We start from the raw sequence: 20,730 nt of genomic DNA on the forward strand, positions 1-20,730 counted from the left end.
ATTTAATATTTCAATATTTTAAGCATATTAGCACATGAACACGAGGAGGTATGTGTAAAAAGCACTTGCTACAACATGGAAGAAAGCATTTATGTCACCCTTACACAACTAACTTTTAATTTGCTGTTGCACACCCAAGCATGTTTTTAAGTACTGAAATGTCCAATATTTATATACTACTTAACATATTTTATATATATTTATACATTTTTTAATTCCTTCCTTCCAGTTAGTATATAGGAAGTATATACCTTTTATGTTTTCAAAAGAATCTTAATATGGCCAGCCAATGAGTTTGTTCAATGTTAATGTTTTATTTAATTCACACAATAGTTTTAATTGCTTCCAATTATTTCCTTTGATTTTGTATAAAAGGAATGGTAAAAGTGCTGTTAATTGATTCTGATGAGGTCTCTGGTATGGAGATGAAAGCGCTAAATCCAGTTCTTTTTTTGCACTTGGTCACTGTTAGTCAATAATAAAGAGTCTAGATTTTGGAATTTTGGATGTGATTATTGCTGAAACAAACACTTTGATATTGAAAGACAGCCTTTATTGTAATCGAACCGCCTATTTTGATGTTAATTACAAATACCAGTTCCAAGAAAACATCATGCATATACCACTCCCTGTTGTACAGCAACGTCCCACAAAGTAATGCCAACATTCTGTGGTCATAAATATTTTTGATCACTTTTGCTGGCATTCAGAATGTTTTAATTGAACACTCAGTTAACTGTTCTGCTCCTGTGTATCTGTATATACGTATATGTATCATAATCCTGAGACCATAATATTGATAGACCAAAATGCTGAAGACCGCAATGTTTGTAAATCTTAAGTAATCACTCTGCCGTATCAGTTTCTTACCAACAACACAAGATCAGCCATTGCTCGCTCCCAACTTCTGTCTACACTACTCTTTGCATCTCCCATTCTGACTAATCTCAACAAAACTGAACTAAACAAAATGGAAGCCTGCTATAACAGAAGTGCTCACTTTGCTGCAAAATGCTCATATAGAACTCATCACTGTACTGCTTTGAGACAGCTCCACTGGCTTGAACTGCCCAACCTCCTAACCTACAATCCGCTCTGCCTCTGTCATTCTGTTAGCTCCCCAATAAGTGTCCTGCCCTCAAAAACCTAGTACAACATCACTCAGCCAAAAGGCCTCTCAGATCATCAAGCAAACTATTACTAGAAGTCACCAACAGCTACAATAGTTTGAGACGCACTGTATAGTAGTTCAGTGGCTAAAAATATTAAAAACTCTCCCCACTAGCATACAAAATGGATCGTCCAAAGCCTCCTTTAAGAACCTCATTAGGCAACATCTCAAGCAAAGTTGGCAGTGGCATGACTGCTCCCCAGGCTAGTGAAAGCTGATAAGGTACACATACTAAACCTAGAGTACTTGATAATAGCTTTCACTCTTACAAACACTGGCTAATGTACAATGTATGTACTGTACCTGTGTACTATGTACGTATTCTACCTATGTTCCAAATTTCAGCTGTACACCACAAATCTGTTAACTACCTTTAGTTATAAATTAATATTTTCTTGTTTGTTCTCTCCACTGTAACTGTTGATGTGCTGCATACCACTGCAAAAATGGCTTTTGTAATTTGTGTGTATACCTATCATGTCTAAATATCTAAATGCATCTGTAATTTTTGTGTGTGGAGCTTTTCTCCCCGGGCCTCTACTGAAAAAAAGGCCTTTCGGCTCAGACACCCCTGGTTAACAAATGTAAACAAATAAATTCTACTAGTGCTAACATGGGTCCTGAAGGGATGTGAATCTAGAATGAGTGTTAACATGACTCGTCAAGGAAAGCAAGTTCAGGAGTCTGATATTATGGTCTTCAGCCGTTTAACCGTGTAATGTTTCTGTTTTTGGTCACATGCTTCTACTGCACATAGGCATTAATCAATCCTAGGTCAGCAGAGTCATAGTTGGGTTTCAACCCCTTGCATTGTAGTTAAACTTGTAATGTATATAGGAGTTTACTCCAAGTTACTTCAGTAAGTGATCAAAGCAATGAACACAATGATTCATTGTTGAGATGATGCTGTTACTTTTGTAATTTCTAAATGGGGGAAGATGCAGATAGGGTGAGTGAACACAAATGTTGCATTTTACTGTTAAGTGACTTCTAAAGATCTTGCATTATTTTGACTATACTTGTGTGTACTTTACATTGTGCTGTCTGTAGGTTATGGTAACATTAGTGTGTTTTTGCTACAGGTTTACTTCTGTATGTGGGAAGGTCCAGTATTTAATGTGCGTTCTCTTTTGCAGGAAGGTCCTGGAGATAATGCTAGGGAGGAGCAAGCTGTGACCCAAGAAGTCAGGGCAGGCAAGTGGAAAGTTCCTTCTTACAAGGACTACCTAGATCTTTTCAACAAACTGCTAGACTGTGACAAGATGAAGGTAAATGCTTGTTGCTTTCACTCTCAAAGTGCTTAAGTGTGTGTGTATTTGTCTAGATATATAGATATATACCTAACACACAGTTACATCATTTTAATTTTATTGTGGAGCATCATCTCTGGACATTGCCTGAAAGTTGTTTTTTTAAAAAGAAATTGTATCATAAACAAATGAGTACCTTGGCTACTAAATATAGTGTATAATAGTAATTATACAATGGTAGCTTATTAACATTCAGAAACATTAAGCCCAAAGTAAAAAGACTACAAAATAGAGGTCAAGCAGGTTTCCACACCTTAGTTTAATGTACAAAACAATAAACAGATTAAGTGCTTTCATACCAAACTGGGGATTTCATCAGAATTCAGGGCAGAGAAAGTACAAGAAAAATCGGGTAAGTTATAACAACACAACAACATTCAAAACTAAAGAAACTTAGCTGATTTTCTTTGTATTTTTGCGTTGTCTGTCTTGTACCTCTAAACTACCTGGATTTCATTTTTTTTCTTCCTTTCTCCATTGGTTGCTTTCCAAAGCACTGATATACGGCGTAAGCATGGGAATGTAAGCCCCGTACTATGCGCAGTACATCAACAAAGCAGCAGAATGTAGAAACAGTGCAGAAGAACACTACAGTACCATTAAAACAAAGATATTGTTTAAGAAAAGTAATTTATTTCTTAAATAATGTCGTATAATAGCATTAACTGACTCCTGGATGTGATACTATAGCAATAACCCACGTCTGGGTGTGGGTAAATCCAGCATTACCCTCACCCAGAAGTGGGTTATTGCTATTATGCAATGACATTATGTAAGAAAAAAAATAATTACTTTTCTTAAATAATGGCATTGTATGATGCCTCCTTGCTGCCCTTCCGCAGCTGTCTGGTATTCTGCGGCAGTTCTGATGTACTGCGCATGCGTATGATCACACAGTACATCAGAGTTGTGGGCAAAAGCAACGGAGAAAGCAAGATCTCAGTTGCTTTTTACAAACTGTTATACTATGCTAAATAGGTTTAGCATAGCGAGACAGCTTTAAAAAAAGCAACAGAGCTTTTTTTAAAGCTGTCTCGCTATGTTAAACCCATTTAACATAGCGAGACAGTTTTGAAAAAAGCAACGGAGAAAGTAAGATCTCTGGTGCTTTTTACAAACTGTCTTGCTATCTTAAAGGAGTTTAACATAGCGAGACAGCTTTAAATAAAGCAACAGAGAATGTCCTTTGCTTTTTTTAAAGCTGTCTCGCTATGTTAAACTCGTTTAACATAGCGAGACCGTGTGAAGCAACGGAGATCTTGCATTCTCCATTGCTGTAAAAAAGAGAGTTATAGTAATGGAAAAAGTCCGGACGACCGAACCTTTTTCCATTACTATAACTCAGGTTTACAACGTGCATGCTGCCAATCAGCGTGCACGTTTTTGAATATTAATGGGGGTCGTTGTATAATGAAGATTTACCCATGGTTGCCTTTGTTTAATTACTCAAGCTTCACCCTTGTGATTAAACCACACCAACCTTGGGTAAGTCGTCACTATATCACAGTCACTCATCAGTTATTGCTGGTTGCAAGTGATACTTATGTCAATGTTGTCAAGTGTGAAAACTGCATATATTGTGAGAAGTGGAAGACTCTTCTTTCTATGGTACATCAGCCTAGGAGCTTGTAAAACAAGGACACTGAGGTTAATAAAATAAACAGCATTTTAAGTTTAGCTAGCCAGTTTTAAATGGAAACATTGTTAACAAAATGTGGGGCTATAGTGGCCTCCACTATCACACCCACTGCTGTGTTGATATACTGTTCATTTTTGGACATTTCAAAAATTGTTCCTTAATGCTAAATCAAAACATTGATGAGTCAAGTGAATTTCATTTTTTTTAGGAATGTGCTTGTAGACAGCATATCCCTTTAGTATTCTGTGCCAACATTCTGCTGAATGACTGAATATGATAATTTAATGTCTAGTGTTACAAAAAAATGTCTAACCTTTAATATGCTTAATTTTCTCTAAGATCTGCAGAATCCAAAATAAATGACAGTATAGTTCTCACAAACCATTTTTAATTTATATTCAGAAAAGCTATTGGTTCTGTTCTACATTCGCACTTGATCTCCAGGGCGAGTCTTCTGTTTTCTGAAATTTTGGTATTCCATAAGTGTACTTTAGTTTTGGAATATTAACTGTCAACTCAAACTTAACTTTATCAGTTAAACCTCTGGATAAAAAAAATAAGTGAATTTGCATAATCTGTGTCTTAAATGAGTTGTTAATTTCTTTCTTGGAACTAACCTTAAGGTATGTTTGCTAGCATTTCTTTTGCCAAGTACTGACTCCTTTTACAACAGCTAATGATCCACCCTTGTCTGGTTTCATTGTTATTTTCTGTATTACTCTTCCATTTTACTGAACTTTCATTAAATGTTTCAACATACATTTTTGTAAGAAGACATTTTTAATGAAGTTCTGATATCTTGTGCACATTTTTTCTTGAATTAATAAGCAAACTCAAAGGGAGGCACCCAAGTGCTGTTTTCTTAGTTGCATGGTATTACCTGAAGTAGGCATATCAGCATCCGTTTCAAAGACAGCTTTCACATGTAGTGATGATGTGTACCATGTGTATCCATTTTGATGCCATGAAGTTCAAACTTTTACTAAAAACGTAAACATGAATGGTAATAATGCAACAGTGGACAAATTATGCATGTTTAAACCATTATAAGTATAGTAAGCACTCATCACGGAGTTCTGTTATCCTGTTTTATTCTGCTTTGCTACTTTCCCTTTTATAACATTGCTTGAAATTGGGTATGGAAGTTTGACTCGTGTAAAACCTCCAGTCTCTCCATGCTCATTTGTGTTGCTTTAAACTTGTAATTTATACTTGTTAGTGGTAGACTTTTTGAGGTCGCCAAGCCCTCGCATTGTTGTTCCTCTGTGCATAATGCCTGTGATTGACTTAGTGATGTAATAAAATATTTTCATTAACCTTGTATTTCTTACTGTAAGACTTGATGGCTGCCCCTGTAGTAACAATATGTATTACCTTAGTCATTTTTATGACTTGCCAGTTTTTGTTTTCTTTCTGTTGAACTTTACTCTGAAGGATAGATTATAAATATTCTTTAATTTCATGTCCAGTTTGAATTTGAACTATTTAAGTTTATATTTGAGTCTGGTAATATTGATTTTAGAAGTTCAAAATATCCCATTCCAATTTTATGATGAAACAAATGCTATTCTCTTACCGGATCTACATTGCTCACTTTACTTTTGGGATTTTGACAATATGCAACCTCTAAGGTAGTTTCATTTATTAAACTTGTATCAAAATAGTCGTTACCCATTGCAGTATTTTAAGTTTAGCAATAAATTTTGTCTTCAATGGGTTATAACTGTTGTCATCACTGTTTGAGTGATTACCTGCTTCAGTGAATGGATTAATGGGAATTCCTAATAAAAATGTATAGACTCTTGCACACTGACTTGATAACACTTCAGTGCAGTATGTATTGCAAGTGTCCGCTCAGAATTATCTGAGTTTGTGCTGTCGGTTCAAGTAATAGTTGAATATCCAGATTATTCAGATTTACAGTAGCATAGCTCTCTGATATTGTATTTAAATCCATGTCTCTGAGGCAGCAGCAGTTTTCATGGAAAAAAAATGACCGTGATAATAAAAACAAATTTCCCAAATGAATTATAGCAACAAAGTAGTGAATAAAATATAAAATGGTGAAATACACTAGTCCAACGATGGAAATAAAACACCAAAACATAAATAATAGTAGCATGTAGGGGGTTTGTACCGTTGCTGTCAAATGAGTGTCATCAGATGGCTAAAAGGTCCACAGCGCATAGTTAAACAATTTATCACATGACACAGAGGTACTTAAGTGACTGGATAAAAAACGATTGATGTCAAAATTCTAGTGTTTCAGTACTTTTATCTTCAATCTTAGTCAGCACTTCTCTGATGAATGTAGACGGTAGTATGTTAAAAAGAGTTTTTCTATATATTACAAATTAATTGAGACGGGATATAAATATTTTGTTATAAACAAATGCAGGATGTTCTGTTAAAACGGTTCAGATAGCTATGCCTCTTTTTTCTGGCTAATACTGCCAACAGAACAAAAATATTACGTTAATAACATCAAGAAAATCTAGACCATTTGTTTTGGATTAGTCCCTAAATGTGAACTTATGTGGACAGTGACATAACTTTTCATCAACATGTGTCCATTGTTGTAAGAATGTTCTATATTGCACAGCTTATAAACAAAGGGATTGTGTCTAGTTCTAGGGATGTCATTGCCCCCTTTACTCAACTCTCATTAGGCAGGTCATTGAGTAGAATGCCCCTTCAGTATGCATCTGTCTAGATGTATGCAGCAACTGGAATATGCTACACGGACCGACACAGTGCCTTGTCACTATGTTCTGTGTCTGCAGACTACTAACAGTTGACCTGTGTCTGACATCTGAGACCTCCTCTGACCCAATACTGATGGATTTACTGCACTTCAGCAAGTCATTTGGCATCAGAAATGTTCTCTCCAGGGATCAAGGGGGAACAGAAAATTTGCCATAGGACTGCCTCTGTACTAATGGACCATGGGCGACTTCTAACTAGTATGTCCTATGCATGGGTCCTTTCAAATTATCCGCAGTATGATCCTGGCTATTCTTATTAGAGGGTAATGTATAATTCTCTGCCATGGGATGGGTAAGGCCAATCTCCAACCAAATGGAGTACATTAATTTGAGCACAAAAAGGGAAATTGGCAAGGCTTAAATGGCCTGTAAGGGCAGCTAGCCTACTACTTGCCTATGAACCTATACACATGCAATTAGAAATATTACAAACCAGAAGCATAACTGATAAATTTTCAGGAATCCAAAGATTGTTGTGCTCCTTGGTGAAACCCCATTGAAACCCCAATGATTTACTCTTACTAAAATATACAACGTAAGTTATAATTTATAATATTTGTTAATGTTCTTATTCAATGGGAGAAACAATACTTGTTCAAACATTTCACCAGTCCACCCTGGAAAGTTTATACCAGATTTTTGGATGACATCTTTATTGCCTGGGAAGGGGAAGTGGATGAAATAGGCCCTTCCATTGACTATTTAAATTCTTTCTTCAAATTCACATTCTCCTTTAATGTAGACTCTATTAACTATCTGGACATTAGAATAATGAACGACAATGACCAACTTAGTATTGTTAACATGGTTTACAGAAAACCTGCGTATTGCAATAACTTATTACATTATTCCAGCGGCCATCCAGAATTTCAAAAACGAGGGATCATTAAAGACAATACATAACGGTTAGCTAGGATGATATCTGATGATTCTTTGTATAGTACAGAGAGAGTAAGAACATGGCCGATATGTTTGTAGCTAGAGGATATCCCCCTGAACTAATCAACAAAATAAGGTGGGAAGTTGACCAAAGAAGGGGACATCATCCCGTCAGTTAAGACTGACTTTAGTAGTGTAAACAAAATTTTTGCAGGTAATACAACCTCCAACAAGGATTACTCTACTGCTTTTGTGATGGAGTATTGTGTTTGGGTTCAGAAAATATGGGAAATAATAAGAATTGGTCTATTTCCCCATTTTTTGATGTGGTGGATAAAGTAGTGGAAAAAAACTTTAGTAGTTTATCAAAAAGGTAAAACTAGCAAGAATTATTTGGAACAAAGTGACCTTGGTGTAGTTAATTTAACTCATAAAAAAACAGGTACAGCAAAATGTGGCTTTTGTCTCCATTGTAAGTTTTTGTTAGAAGGGAACACATTTAAGGTCAATGGTAAATTGATAAAGGCCAATGTGTTTTGTAACTGCAACTCTATCGGTGTTTATCTTGCCCTGTGTCAGAAATGTAACGGGTTCTACATAGGGAAAACTAAAAGAAAATTTAAGGAGAAAATATTACTAGCGCATTTTAGATTTTAAGAAAAATAAGGCCAACAGTGCTTTAACTAAACATATTAACAATCCAGGACATTTTGCGTTTTGGACCAGGTAGTAAAGAATTCCCAGGGTAGGCCTTGGAAAGACTTATTAGAACAATGTAACCAACTGTAGCAACTTAAGTTAAATGCAGGGGCTTTCCCTGGTTTAAATGATTATATTTCCATTATGAGTGTATTAAGGTTGAAATCCTATGGTGTATAAAGGGAACACAAAGAAATTTAAAAATCTTTATTCATACTTCTCTTGATATATATAACAATAATTTTAAATTGGAAGTTTGTGGTATATTCTTGTATGTTAATTATGAATTTTAAATACATTTTTTGTTGGGCAATGAGAGGGGTGTGTTTGAATCATGACGTATTTTTTGTAATTTAAATGTTGGAAGTTTTAAGGTTTTTTTCACTGTGAAGAAGTCTTAAAAATAAAGACAAAAATGCTCAGTTTTACCACAGTGTTAGTTTGGTGTCTGTCTTGGCTCCTTTGGTTTAGCTTATTGTTGAATATACAAAGTACTTTACAACAGTCATTTGTAAACAGGAGATCCATTTACCATTGACAGTGAGATATATGTGAGGATATGTGCCTACTGTCAGCAGTGTGTAAACAAAACACCTCTCTCCATCCATTTACCTGAAAAATTAAAGACGTGGCTTACCTTGCACGATCAGAGAAATGTAATGGCTTCTGTGTAGGTAAAACCATAAAGAAGCCAATAGTATTTATAAACAGTATTATGCTACAAGTAAATTAGCTAGCTCACAGTGTTCTGTATAAACATTCTTCTGAACTTAATTGACTGAATTTCTTTGAGGTTATTAATAAAGCGGTACTTTGCATTAGAGGAGGTAACAAAAACACTAAATCAGAGGGACAGATATCACTGGGCATACTCGCAGACTGCCATCCTTGTATGATTGATAACATGGGCTTTAAGCAATCCTAAAGGATGGGTCTTTAAGACGATAAAACTGCTCCAGTTAGTGTTATGCAAGGAGGGATAAAGGTCTGCTGAGAATGTCATACTGGTTTGATTTGATATAACGTGTTCCCACACAAGTGTTTATCTGCAGTTTTAGAGAACTTATTGGTACTAATTATTTTATGTAGGAATAAATGTTTTTGTTTTAAGTATGCATTTATTTTTAATTATTTGCATCTCCAATACAGGTGAACTTACATGCATTCTTTTTTTATTTTTACCTTCTACTGTATCTTGTATGCAAGTTCTATGAGAGCATGCAGCAAATAGTCTGGATTTAGTAGCTCTGCAATGGCAGGAAGATCATTGGGGCACACAAGTGTACTAATGGATGGCAATGTAATTTACAGCTAAGACTATCTTGACTTCTTTTCTTTGGCCATGTTGAAATGAAGCCTGTGCTCCAAGGCTGCCGCTTTCCCATGACATGCCAAAATACCCTGGTTCTCAGAGAGATGGAAGCTGGTAGGTGATTGAATGGAGAATCATGGGGCTAAAAAGAATAATAGCCAGTGAGTTCTGTCAGAGCTAGCTAGCTGTTTCATTTGAAACTTTGCACAACATTGTGGAACTTCTATTTCTGAAGCTTTGCTCGTCTCATCTAAGTAAAACTGTAGTTGTGAAGGAGTGTGTTTAGCTGTATTGAACCAAGTGGTTTTGAGTGTTTTTGAAATGGACAATACTGAGACCTATATTTTTCAATTATTAAATAACCCATTGTTTATTAAAAGGTTAAAACAAATGAAAAAAACAGTGTTCTAGCAAGTATGGAACTGCTTCATATCAGACACTGTGATCCTGTGTTGAAACTGTAGACCCATTTAAGGACATGGGTATATGGGTAGATCCAGCTATGGGTTTTTCTAATCCATTATAGAACTATAGGTTGTATAAAAAGATTTATAAAGTCTAAGAAATCAAAAATGATCTCATTGTTACATTAGACCTAAACTTGAGTATGGAATAACAATATGGAAACCCTATAAGAAAACAAGCATGAGTAAACTGGAAAGAGTACAGTGGAAATATACCAAGGGCATCCACGGATGTGAAAATTTAAGTTATTATGAAACACTAAAATATCTGAACTTGTACAGTGACTCTTACAGATGTCTAAGAGGAGGCATTCAGATATATAGGGGATTTAGAGACCACTACCTCTGGGAAAGTTTGAGGTTATCAAAAAGTACTAGAGAATCATCAGACAGCCTATGTAGAAGATTCTGTAGGAATGAGAAGTATACTAATTGGTTCTATGACAGAGTAGCTGATTCATAGAACAGACTACCAAATTATACTAAAGCAATTACTAGTTTAGGTATTTTTAAGGGGTCTATATTATATGAACGAAAGGTCATATAAGCGAACGCCCTGAGCGAAACTCCTGGACATCAAGGTGCGTGTTGTGGGATCGCCGTACAGTGAAGATTGGAGTTTTTGCCATTTCCTCACTGTAGTGCGATCTCTGAGTTGGAGTATATATTTAGTGGGGGATGTGTGTGTGGGGTGGTGCAGCCCCCCACAATATTGTTTTCGATATCTGGGATTTTTGCTTATTGAGCGTTCGCTTATATGAACTTTCATTCATATAATATAGACACATTTTTAAAAACAGCCTAGACTGTTGTTATGAGAACATGTGTTTTGGTATACTGGCAAACTAGAAGGGCATTAATGCCCGTGCTTGAAATAGTTGTATGTATGTACAAATGCAGTGAAGTGCGAAAATATAAAGAACAAAACTCTGAGATTTTTGAAAAGTATAAAAAAGAAACATGGGCATAGGAAAGAAGAAAGATCTTTCATGGTGCAGTATTTATGCAAAGGAGAAAATTAAACAAATATAAAAGAGCAGCTCCAAAGATACTTGGAGAAATATGGCTAAAGGCATCTAGATATGGAAAGTTTCACAATACAAAAAAAAAAAAAAAGTAAAACAGAGGAAATGTACAACAGAGAATTAGTAAGGAAGAAGTTAAATAGAAATTGAAGTAATGGATGCCATTAAGCTAATCGTCAGTTCTCCGGACCTCAGTGAGGCGCTTTCGCAGCCCCTGATGCACGCTTCTGTGGATTCACAGGCCGCTACCGAGACCCTTTCGGAGTCCGGTATGCCGCAAAACTGTTCAACTACAGATCCTGCAGAGTTCTCTCCCTTGGATGGGTTTGGAGCTGCTGAGCAGGCACCGGCTTCTGAGGAAGTACTTTGCACTACCGATTCTCGACACAGACAAACTTCTTTCACGTCTACCGTTCTTTCAAAAACGACTGAGTTTCTAAGGCCCAGGTTACGAACCACACCCAAGAAACAGACAACCCACTGTCAGGCACCTGCTTCCTTGCCTCGGTCTCAAATGCTTAAAATGGCAGAAGACCTTATGTTTATCAGAGGAAAGCCAAGCTACCCCATCCAAAAGAAAGAGATCTGTCCCCAGTAGTTTTGTCTGAACAGGAGCCTGATGACTCTGATGCATCTGCATATGAAGACATGCAACCCCTTTCTGCTTATGAGGATTCTGGTGCAGAGGATTCCATTCCCTCAACCTCTCCACCCGAGGACTTTTCTTTTGGGGGAAACCCATCATACTTTAAGGAAGCATTTCCAATGGGAATGTTAGGACTGCTCTCAGTCTAAAAAGAGACTCGGGGAATTCTTAATCATCCACAGCGCCAGACCCCTGGCCATTCCCCCAGTCCTGGATGTTCTGGACGATGTTTTCCTGGAATCCAGTTTGACTCCTGACACCCTACCTCTTGCACCCAGAAAACCTGACAGGTATTAGTGTCCCTGACATGGAAATTTATTTTCAAAAATCCTACTGCTGACCCTGAGGTAATTTCTCAAGGGCCTAAAGGTATTAAAGCAACTTTTGCTAAGAATCCCACCCCCTCGGATAGAGATTCCCGAGCAGTAGACAGATGGGGTAAAAAAAGTATACACCTCTGCTACTCTTGCTATCAGAGCACTAAATTGCCAGTTCCATATGCTAAGATTTCAGCAACATGCCATGGAACTCCTTAAAAAAAGTGTCTTTCTTTCCTGCTTGTGCAGAATCTAGAGAGTTACAAGAGTTAATGCATTCTGCAAGTCAAGTAACTAAGCATACCTTACACTGGAGTTTTGATGCCCTAGAAGCTTCTTTCAGGGCAGCAGTCACCGGTTCTGTCCTTAGAAGGCATGCATGGCTTAAGGAACAGCCCTTGCCAGACCATGTTAAATCTAAATTGTTGTATGCACCCTTGCACAAAGACAATTTATTTGGCACTAAGGCAGGCAGAGGAGGTCTTAAAGATGGAAGAAAAAGCTAAATCTATGCAGACAGTTAAGGATTTCTTACAGGTCCAGCCACCCATCTTCAGCAGGCATTGCCTCAACAAGCACTGGTCTTTTCCTGCTCCCACCAGGTCAGTTCAGCCCAGACCCTGTGGAAGCAGGCCCCCCAGGCAGCAGTCACAGGGAATGCAGAGATCAAAACAGTGGAATTCTCCACTTCAAAAGCAGGGAGTTCTAAGCCACCTCCTCATGGTAAGAACTCACAATGACTCTCCTCCACCACCCCCTCCCTCTGCCCACCTTCACTTACCGCTTGGAGGAAAACTCTCCTTTCATGCAAGCACCTGGGCCACCATTACCAGTGACCACTGGGTCCTCAACATAGTGTCCCAAGAATACAGATTTTCTTTACATACTCTTCCAACCCTAGAAGGGTTCCCAGATCTACCTCCAAACCGGTGGGCAGAGGTACAAACGCAAGTCCTTTCCCTGCTGTCTCTGAGGGCAATAGAGCACATTCCTGCAGAACACAAAGGCCAAGGTTTCTACTCCAGACCTTTTTTGGTACCCAGAAAAGAGGGCACCTGGCACCCCCATTATTGATCTGTCCATTCTAAACCCCTAACTGGCGATACCAAAATTCAAAATGCTCACCCTCCAGCAACTGCTACCCATGCTCTCCAAGGATGCTTGGCTAGCCACCCTAGACCTAAGAGAGACCTACTTCCACATTCCTATCAGGGAATCATGCAAGAAATACCTACATTTCAGGGCAGGACCTCTGCAGTTTTAGTTCTCTGTACTTCCCTTTGGCTTATGTACTGCTCTCAGAGTTTTCACAAAATGTCTGGCTTCGGCCATTGCCTTTTGCAGACAAAGGAATATCCAAATTTACCCATACTTAGCTGACTGCCTAATTCAGGAAGACAGGAAAAGCTGCTCAAGCACCTGGCCTTTGTAAAGTCCCTACTGACCTCACTAGGGTACACTATCAACGAAAAGAAATCCAAACTAGTACCCACCTAAAGGATTATATTCCTGGGAGCAAGCCTGGACACAGCATCCCAGATTGCATTCCTTACACCAGAAAAGCAACTTACTTGACAGCCTACTTCTCTCAACTAGCCAACAGACCCCAGTTATCTGCAAGGAAAATTCTGCAAGGTCTGGGGTTCATGACATCTTACATTCTACTCCTTCTGTATGCCAGACTGCATATTAGGAAACTTCAATGGTAGTTAAAAAGCCTTTGGTGTCAACACTCTCAAGACTTGGAAACTCTTATACCCATGATACCTTGCCTCAGGAAAGATTTTCTTTGGTGGGCAGCAGCATACTCCCACAACAAGGGACTACCTTTCTCACCACCCCCTGCTGCCCAGACCCTCACCACAGACACATCAGACTATGCCTGGGGTGCATACAGGGCCTGGACGGCAGGTGCATACAGGGCCAATGGAGCCCACAGCAAATCCATCTGCACATCAATCGAAAAGAGATGTTAGCTGTCCAGCACGCATTGACAACTTTTAGGCCCCTTCTCTCCCCAGGGGCTCTCCTGATCAAAACAGACAACACCAATGTGATGTGGTACATCAGCAAGTAGGGAGGGACTCTCTGCTATCATCTGTGTAGGCTGGCCTTGACCTTTTGGCACACAGCCTCTGCCATGCAGCTACACCAGTTAGCACAATTCCTGCCAGGTTCTTTAAACTTTCTGGCAGATCACTAAAGCAGGAATCTTCTGGACCCACGAGTGGCAGCTAGACGAAAGAACCTTTACCCTAATAACTCAGAAATGGGGCACCCCAAAGATCAACCTCTCTGCCTCCCACATCAACTATCAGCTCAAAGTTCTGCACCAGGGAGCATCACTGCATGGCTTGGAAAGTGGATGGCCTGTCCTTCCCCTGGGTCAATTTGTCAGTCTGCCTTTCCTCCACTACTTGTCAGTACCAGGGTATTGCTCAAAATAAGAGAGGAAAAAACAAGGACAATTCTTAGTGCTCAAGACTGGCCTCGCCAGCACTGGTACCCACTGCTGTGCAGCCTGTCGCCACTGTCACCGTGGCATGTCACTCAGACCCCAACCCTTCTGACCCAGAGGGAAGGTGAATTCATGCATCCCCAATTGCAGACCCTCAGTTTGGCAGCTTGGCTTATTCCCTAACCACTGATCAATCTGCCAACCTCAGTAAACAGATTCTAGATGTTATACGTGATGCCAGATGCCCTAGCACTAGAAAGTCTCATGCTGACAAATGGAAAAGGTTCTGCACCCGGATTCAGGCTAAGGGAGCCAATATGGCACAGCCCTCCCTCCCTCCCTCTGTCTCATCCTGGATTACCTAGCTGACCTGCTACACAATGGTCTCTCTTTTTCCTCTATTAAAATTCATGCCTCTACTATCTCTGCTCATTTCCCCACCGAGCAGCCCCTTTTTCTCGCACCCTCTGATCAAACAATTCCTAAGAGGGGCTAGCAACTTGAGGCCACCCAGAAGAGCACCTACCCCAGCTTGGGACCTTAACTTTGTGTTGGAAAAGCTCACCCTGCCCCCCTCGAACCAGCATCTTCAGCAGAGTTAAAAATTCTCTCCTGGAAGACCGCTTTTCTTCTGGCCATCACTTCAGCCAGAAGGGTCTCAGATCTACAAGCACTCATGGCTGTGGAGCCCTTCATCATCTTCCATGCTGACAGGGTTTTCCTCAGGACTAACCCATCCTGCATGCCCGAAGTGGTGTCCAGTGTGGCTCTTAACCAAATCCAGGCCAGGCTTTGCCACTGCAGTCTTGCAGGGCATCCTAGCCAGCCCCTAATCTCCTTCACTGCCTCCACCCTTTTCCTCAGCTTTGGGAATCAACCCAAATGTGATCACTGCAACAGTGAATACACTCGAACAACTACATTTATGGTAAGTGTACACAACTGTACTTTTCAAAACTTCGAACTTCATATGGTCAAGACCGTAAGGTCGAAGTTTTGAAATGTCGAACTGTTTGAATGGAGATGCTGTACAGAGAGGAACAAGAAATTTACCGTTCTCTTCACTGTAGTGCAATGTCGCAGGTGGTATATTTAATTAGCAGGGGAGTGTGGGGGTACAGGCGAGGTTTGCCCTCCCTGCGTAAATTAAAAGAAAATTTTTATTTATTTTTTTATTGAAGTTTCGAACTTTCAAAACTTTGTTATGGTCTTGACCATATGAAGTTCGAGCTTCCATAGTAGATTCACTACTGATAACATGTAACTCCATATGAATTGCAGAAGGAGTTGATTTTGGGCACATTGCAGGTGTTGTGAAGAACACTTTTGGCTAACGTCAAAAATTGAAGCAATATTAATTTCATAAGGTCCATTCCCATTATATTAGAAACCCCAAAAACACAGAGAAATTAAACCAAGAGGTAACACCCATGAATATACTCTTAGAGATTGGAATGAATGTTGTTAAATGCTAACCTGTTGCGCAGTTACATGCCCTGAAATGATCCTAAAATTTGAGTAACCATCATAGCCTAACATTTAGCACCCAGTACTGTTTAGGTGCAGATACAGAAATTGCAGCTTCTGCCCATCCCTAAAAAGTAAACTCCAAATCAAATCCTTCCCCTACTCTCTTGGGAGTAAGGACAGAGGCACCCTAAAATTAACATAACCAGTTGGATAAGCTACTGGTGAGAAGAACATCAGAGTGTTCCAGCTAACTGGAATCCTCTTCCAGAATGAACTCTGATTACAGTCGGTTTTGAGGGGGGAAAAACTAACAGGACACCTAAAAAGCAAATACAAATGTCATGCTACAATAGGCAAAGGCTACCTCCTTACTTCAAGAATATTTACCAGCAAGCAAGTCATTGTCCCATCTGATACACAACTCCTGAGGATTTCCCTCCTGTTGAGAAGGTTGTAAATAGCGTAGCACCCAGGGGACTGGGGGGGGGGGATAAATTAAAAAATATATATATTCAGTATTATATTTTCTAGGCTTTTGGTTCCCCAGGGGGTTGGGAATTTCATTTTATATTCTATTACTGTATTGTACCTCAAGAGATTACTTCTTTGTAAATAAGTGTCTGACTGGATCGTTAGTTGTGAAAAATCTTTTGCTGTACTTAAGAATGAGAATTGTATACTATTTCAGTGTAGGATGTGGTACTGCCATTCATCTCTGAGTGTAGCTAAATGTGAAATTTTTGTTGGCAAGATGACAGCATTGTGAAAATATTTTACATTTCACTCTGAAATGTTGATTTCTTTACTCTGCTAAATGTACAATTTGTACCTAGTTCTCAACAACTGTAAAATGTGTGCATTTGTTGCAAGTGTGATCCTGACTGCTACTGTGGCATTTGATTTGTTTCTTCAGCACTAATTATGTCCTGACACCCAGCTGATGCCTGAAAAGTGTCCTTGGATCCGTCCACATTGCCAGTTAACAAAAAATAAATATTGTTAAACTGCTGCTGTGAGATTCCTTTTTATTTTTCTTTAAGGTCTTCAGATTATCATGTCTGCAATGTTTTGAATGAACCCCCCTTGTCTGTCTTTGCTACTGAAGGGTCAGCTGTTCCAAATGTCATCTTACAAAAAAAAAAAAAAAAACTTGAACACCTTAACACTCACCCAAACGCAGACAAATGCTTTGTTACTTGCATTGGTAATGGACATTAGTATTCAGGGATCATCACTTGTAAATGAATATGTAATATGCATACAGAAGACCATTTTAAAGTACAGATATTGTGCTTAATTTGGTTCTTTTATAAAACAGCACAGATGTTCTTCATTCCACATTGCTGCAGTCCTAACTATTGGGTAGTCCGCTGTCCAGTCGGCCCGAATACCAAAGTATATGGCTGACGTCGGTCGCGGGCGCGTAGACTACTGGACGTCAGTGCGTCCAGGTACTTAATCACCGCCGACGCGCATATCTCAGTCTTTTGCCGCATGGTCCGATGCAGAAGCAATTTTGCGAGTGCAGGTTGGCGTTCTGAAAGTTTCTGAAGTCAGTTTCAGACCGAATCAAAGTTGGCTAAACTGGAATATTTTGTTTTTCTTGCCTCAGTATTTAACGGATGTCAGAAAAAGTGAATAACTGTATTTCTTGTGGGAAACAGATACCTCATAGGGATTACCATACTTTGTGTATACCTTGTTTAGGGCCTGAGCACGTTGTTGGATGCGCTCTTGTGCTAGATTTAACAAACGCACTATTAAGAGAAGGTTAGACTGTGCCAGGTTAGTGTTTGGGAAGCGTTGTAATTATAAAATGCGTGGGGATGCGTCGGATGCTCCGGCCTTCAACCAAAAGCGCAAGGACAAAGCAGCGAGGCCTACAGGGAAGAACCGACAGTCCCGGATCGGTTCTTTAGAAACTCAGTGGAGCGGAGGTTCTGCCAGGAGTTTCTTTGGAGTCTCAGGGAGAAACTTTATTGTTGCAGGATGTGTCCTCTCAGGAAGTAGGCCAGGCTGAAGGGGCTTCTCAGGTGGCTGTTCTTCCCTCTCTTCCTAAGGTGGTTAGGGCCTGCTTCTGTGCCCAGGCTTCTTTAAGAGGCAGGCCTACTTTAGCTTCTGTGGGGTTTCTCCAAGTGTTTCAGGGTCTTTGCCTAAGAAGCATATGCTAAAATGGCAGAGGATTTGATTACTATGATTAGAGGTTCTATGCCCCCTCCTGATAAGAGGCCTAGGGTGGAACCTGAGTTTGAGAGTTTTGAGCAATGTTCGGAGGCTTCTGAGTCTTCTGCTGAGGACTTGCAGGAGTATCCTCCTTATTCTGATTCTGATGTGGATGATTCTACTCCTTCAGCCTCCTGAGGATTTTTCTTTTCAGAGACCCTGCATTCCATGAGGGAGCATTTTAAATGGGAAGGTCAAGATTTCTCTGATTCCAGGAAGAGGCTTAGAGAATTCTTGTTTTTACCCCAGCATAGGCCTTTAGCTATACCTCCTGTTCTGAATGTTGTGGAAGATGTTTTTGCAGAGGCTTCACTAAATCCTGATTCTTTGCCTCCTGCCCCAGTTAAACCGATAGGTACTATAGGGTGCCTGAAGCCCATAAGTATCTTTTAAGAGTCCTAGGACCCAGAAACTGTCTCTCAGGGGCCTAAAGGTGTGAAGGCTTCTGTGGTTAAAAATCCTGTTCCTCCTGATAAAGAGGCAGGCTTTGGATAGATGGGGGGAAAGTGTACACTTCTTCCACTTTAGCCATGAGGCGTTGAATTGTCAGTTTCATATGTTAAAATATCAGAATTATCTCCTTTCACAATTGAAGTCTAAGGTGGATGCTCTGGCTGAAGGTATTGAGTGTAAAGAGCTGCAGGATTTAGTTCATGTTTCTGAACAAGTGGGAAAGCATTCTTTGCAGTGTGGTTTTGATGCTGTGCAGGCCTCCTCGAGGGTGGCTGCCACTGGTTCTGTTCTTCGTAGGCACGCCTGGTTGAGAGATCAGAACTTAGCTGAGCATGTTAAGACAAGGATTTTGGATGCGTCTGATGTGTTGTTTGGTTCTGTGGAAGCAGTTTTAAAGAAAATGGAGGATAAGGCTAAGTCTATGCAAACTGTTAAGGATTTTTGCAGGTGCAGCCTCCGTTTAGTAGAAATTGGCCTACTAAGGGGTGGACTTATCCTGCTTATGATTCCCAGTCTAGGGGTAGGTCTAGACGTGGTAGGGGCAGAGCTCAAGGTTCTTTAGGCCTAGGACAGGGAGTTCACCTGCTCAGACTTCTGGTGAGGGCAGGGGTCAGTCCGCAGACCCAATGACCTTCCTTTTCAGCTGCCAGTACATTCTCGCCTGGCGGCACCTCTAGGAGGAAGGCTGTCTCTTTTCAAAGAAAATTGGGATTTAATTACCCAAGACAAATGGGTTCTGGATATCATTCACCACGGTTACAGGTTTTATTTCCATACCTTGCCTCCTTTCAAAGGCATGCCAGACATTCCTCCTCTACAAAGAACAGAGGCTAAACAAATTTCTCTGTTGCTCCAAATAGGAGCCATTCAGTCAGTTCCTGTGCCAGAAAGGGGCCTAGGATTTTATTCGTTCCTAGTACCAAAGAACGTGGAGACCAATTTTGGATTTATCCATCCTCAACACTTATCTGGACATTCCAAAGTTCAAAATGTTGACGTTACAACAGCTTTTACCTCTGCTGGGCAAAGATCACTGGATGGTAACTTTAGATCTCAAGGAAGCTTACCTTCATGTGCCTATAAGACTAAGTTGCAGAAAGTATCTTGGAAATTCTCATTATCAGTTCTCTGCATTGCCCTTTGGCTTATCTACTAAGCCCAGTATTACAAAGGTTTGGCTCTCCAGTGATAGCTTACTTCAGGCTAAAAGGAATTCAAATTTATCCTTACTTGGACGACTGCCTGATTCTGGCTCAAGAAAGGCTACAGCATTTGGAATATGTCATAGCAGTGCTAAGATGCCTAGGGTATTCTGTGAATAAAGTCCAGTCTAGTACCCTCTCAAGACATGTGCTTTCTGGGTGTGAGACTGAATACAGCAGCCCAGATGGCCTTTAACCCCGGACAAACAAAAGAATCTTTCCAGTTACTTCCATCAATTATCTCTTCAGTCCGGGCTGACTGCAAGGACAGTCCTTCAAGCCTTAGGGTTCATGGCATCTTGTATTTCTGGTGCTTCAATGCCAAACTGCATATGAGGAAGCTACAGTGGTATCTCAAAATCTATGGACACAGCACTGCCAGGATTTGGACACTGTCATTCAAATAATACCTTGCATTCAAAAGAATTTTTGGTGGTGGGCTCAGGAATGTCACCTAAACAAGGGACTCTCTCCAGAGGCAAGTCAGATTCTAACGACAGATGCCTCAGACTTTGCTTGGGGAGCTCATCTAGATGGAAAGTGGATACAAGACAAGTGGCCTGCCAGACTACAGCATCTACATATCAACATGAAAGAGATGTTAGCAGTCCAGTTTGCATTAATGGCTTTCAAGGAGTTACTTCTTCCAGGGCAGGTGTTGATTCTAACAGACAACACAACTGTCATGTGGTACATC

At 39.9% G+C, this 20,730-nt stretch overlaps 1 protein-coding gene across 1 annotated transcript in view; it reads left to right on the forward strand.

Moving 5' to 3' along the window:
- Positions 1 to 20,730, forward strand: part of PRKDC (protein kinase, DNA-activated, catalytic subunit) — a 4,917,417-nt gene that overhangs the window by 905,437 nt on the left and 3,991,250 nt on the right. The window contains exon 10 of the mRNA XM_044065724.1: positions 2,308 to 2,439. Within this exon, the coding sequence (XP_043921659.1) occupies positions 2,308 to 2,439 (132 nt within the window). The remainder of the gene's footprint in view (positions 1 to 2,307; positions 2,440 to 20,730) is intronic.

This window comes from Protopterus annectens, chromosome 3.part0 (assembly GCF_019279795.1).
Source record: "Protopterus annectens isolate FY-2018-M chromosome 3.part0, PAN1.0, whole genome shotgun sequence".
NCBI classification, from domain to species: domain Eukaryota; kingdom Metazoa; phylum Chordata; order Ceratodontiformes; family Protopteridae; genus Protopterus; species Protopterus annectens.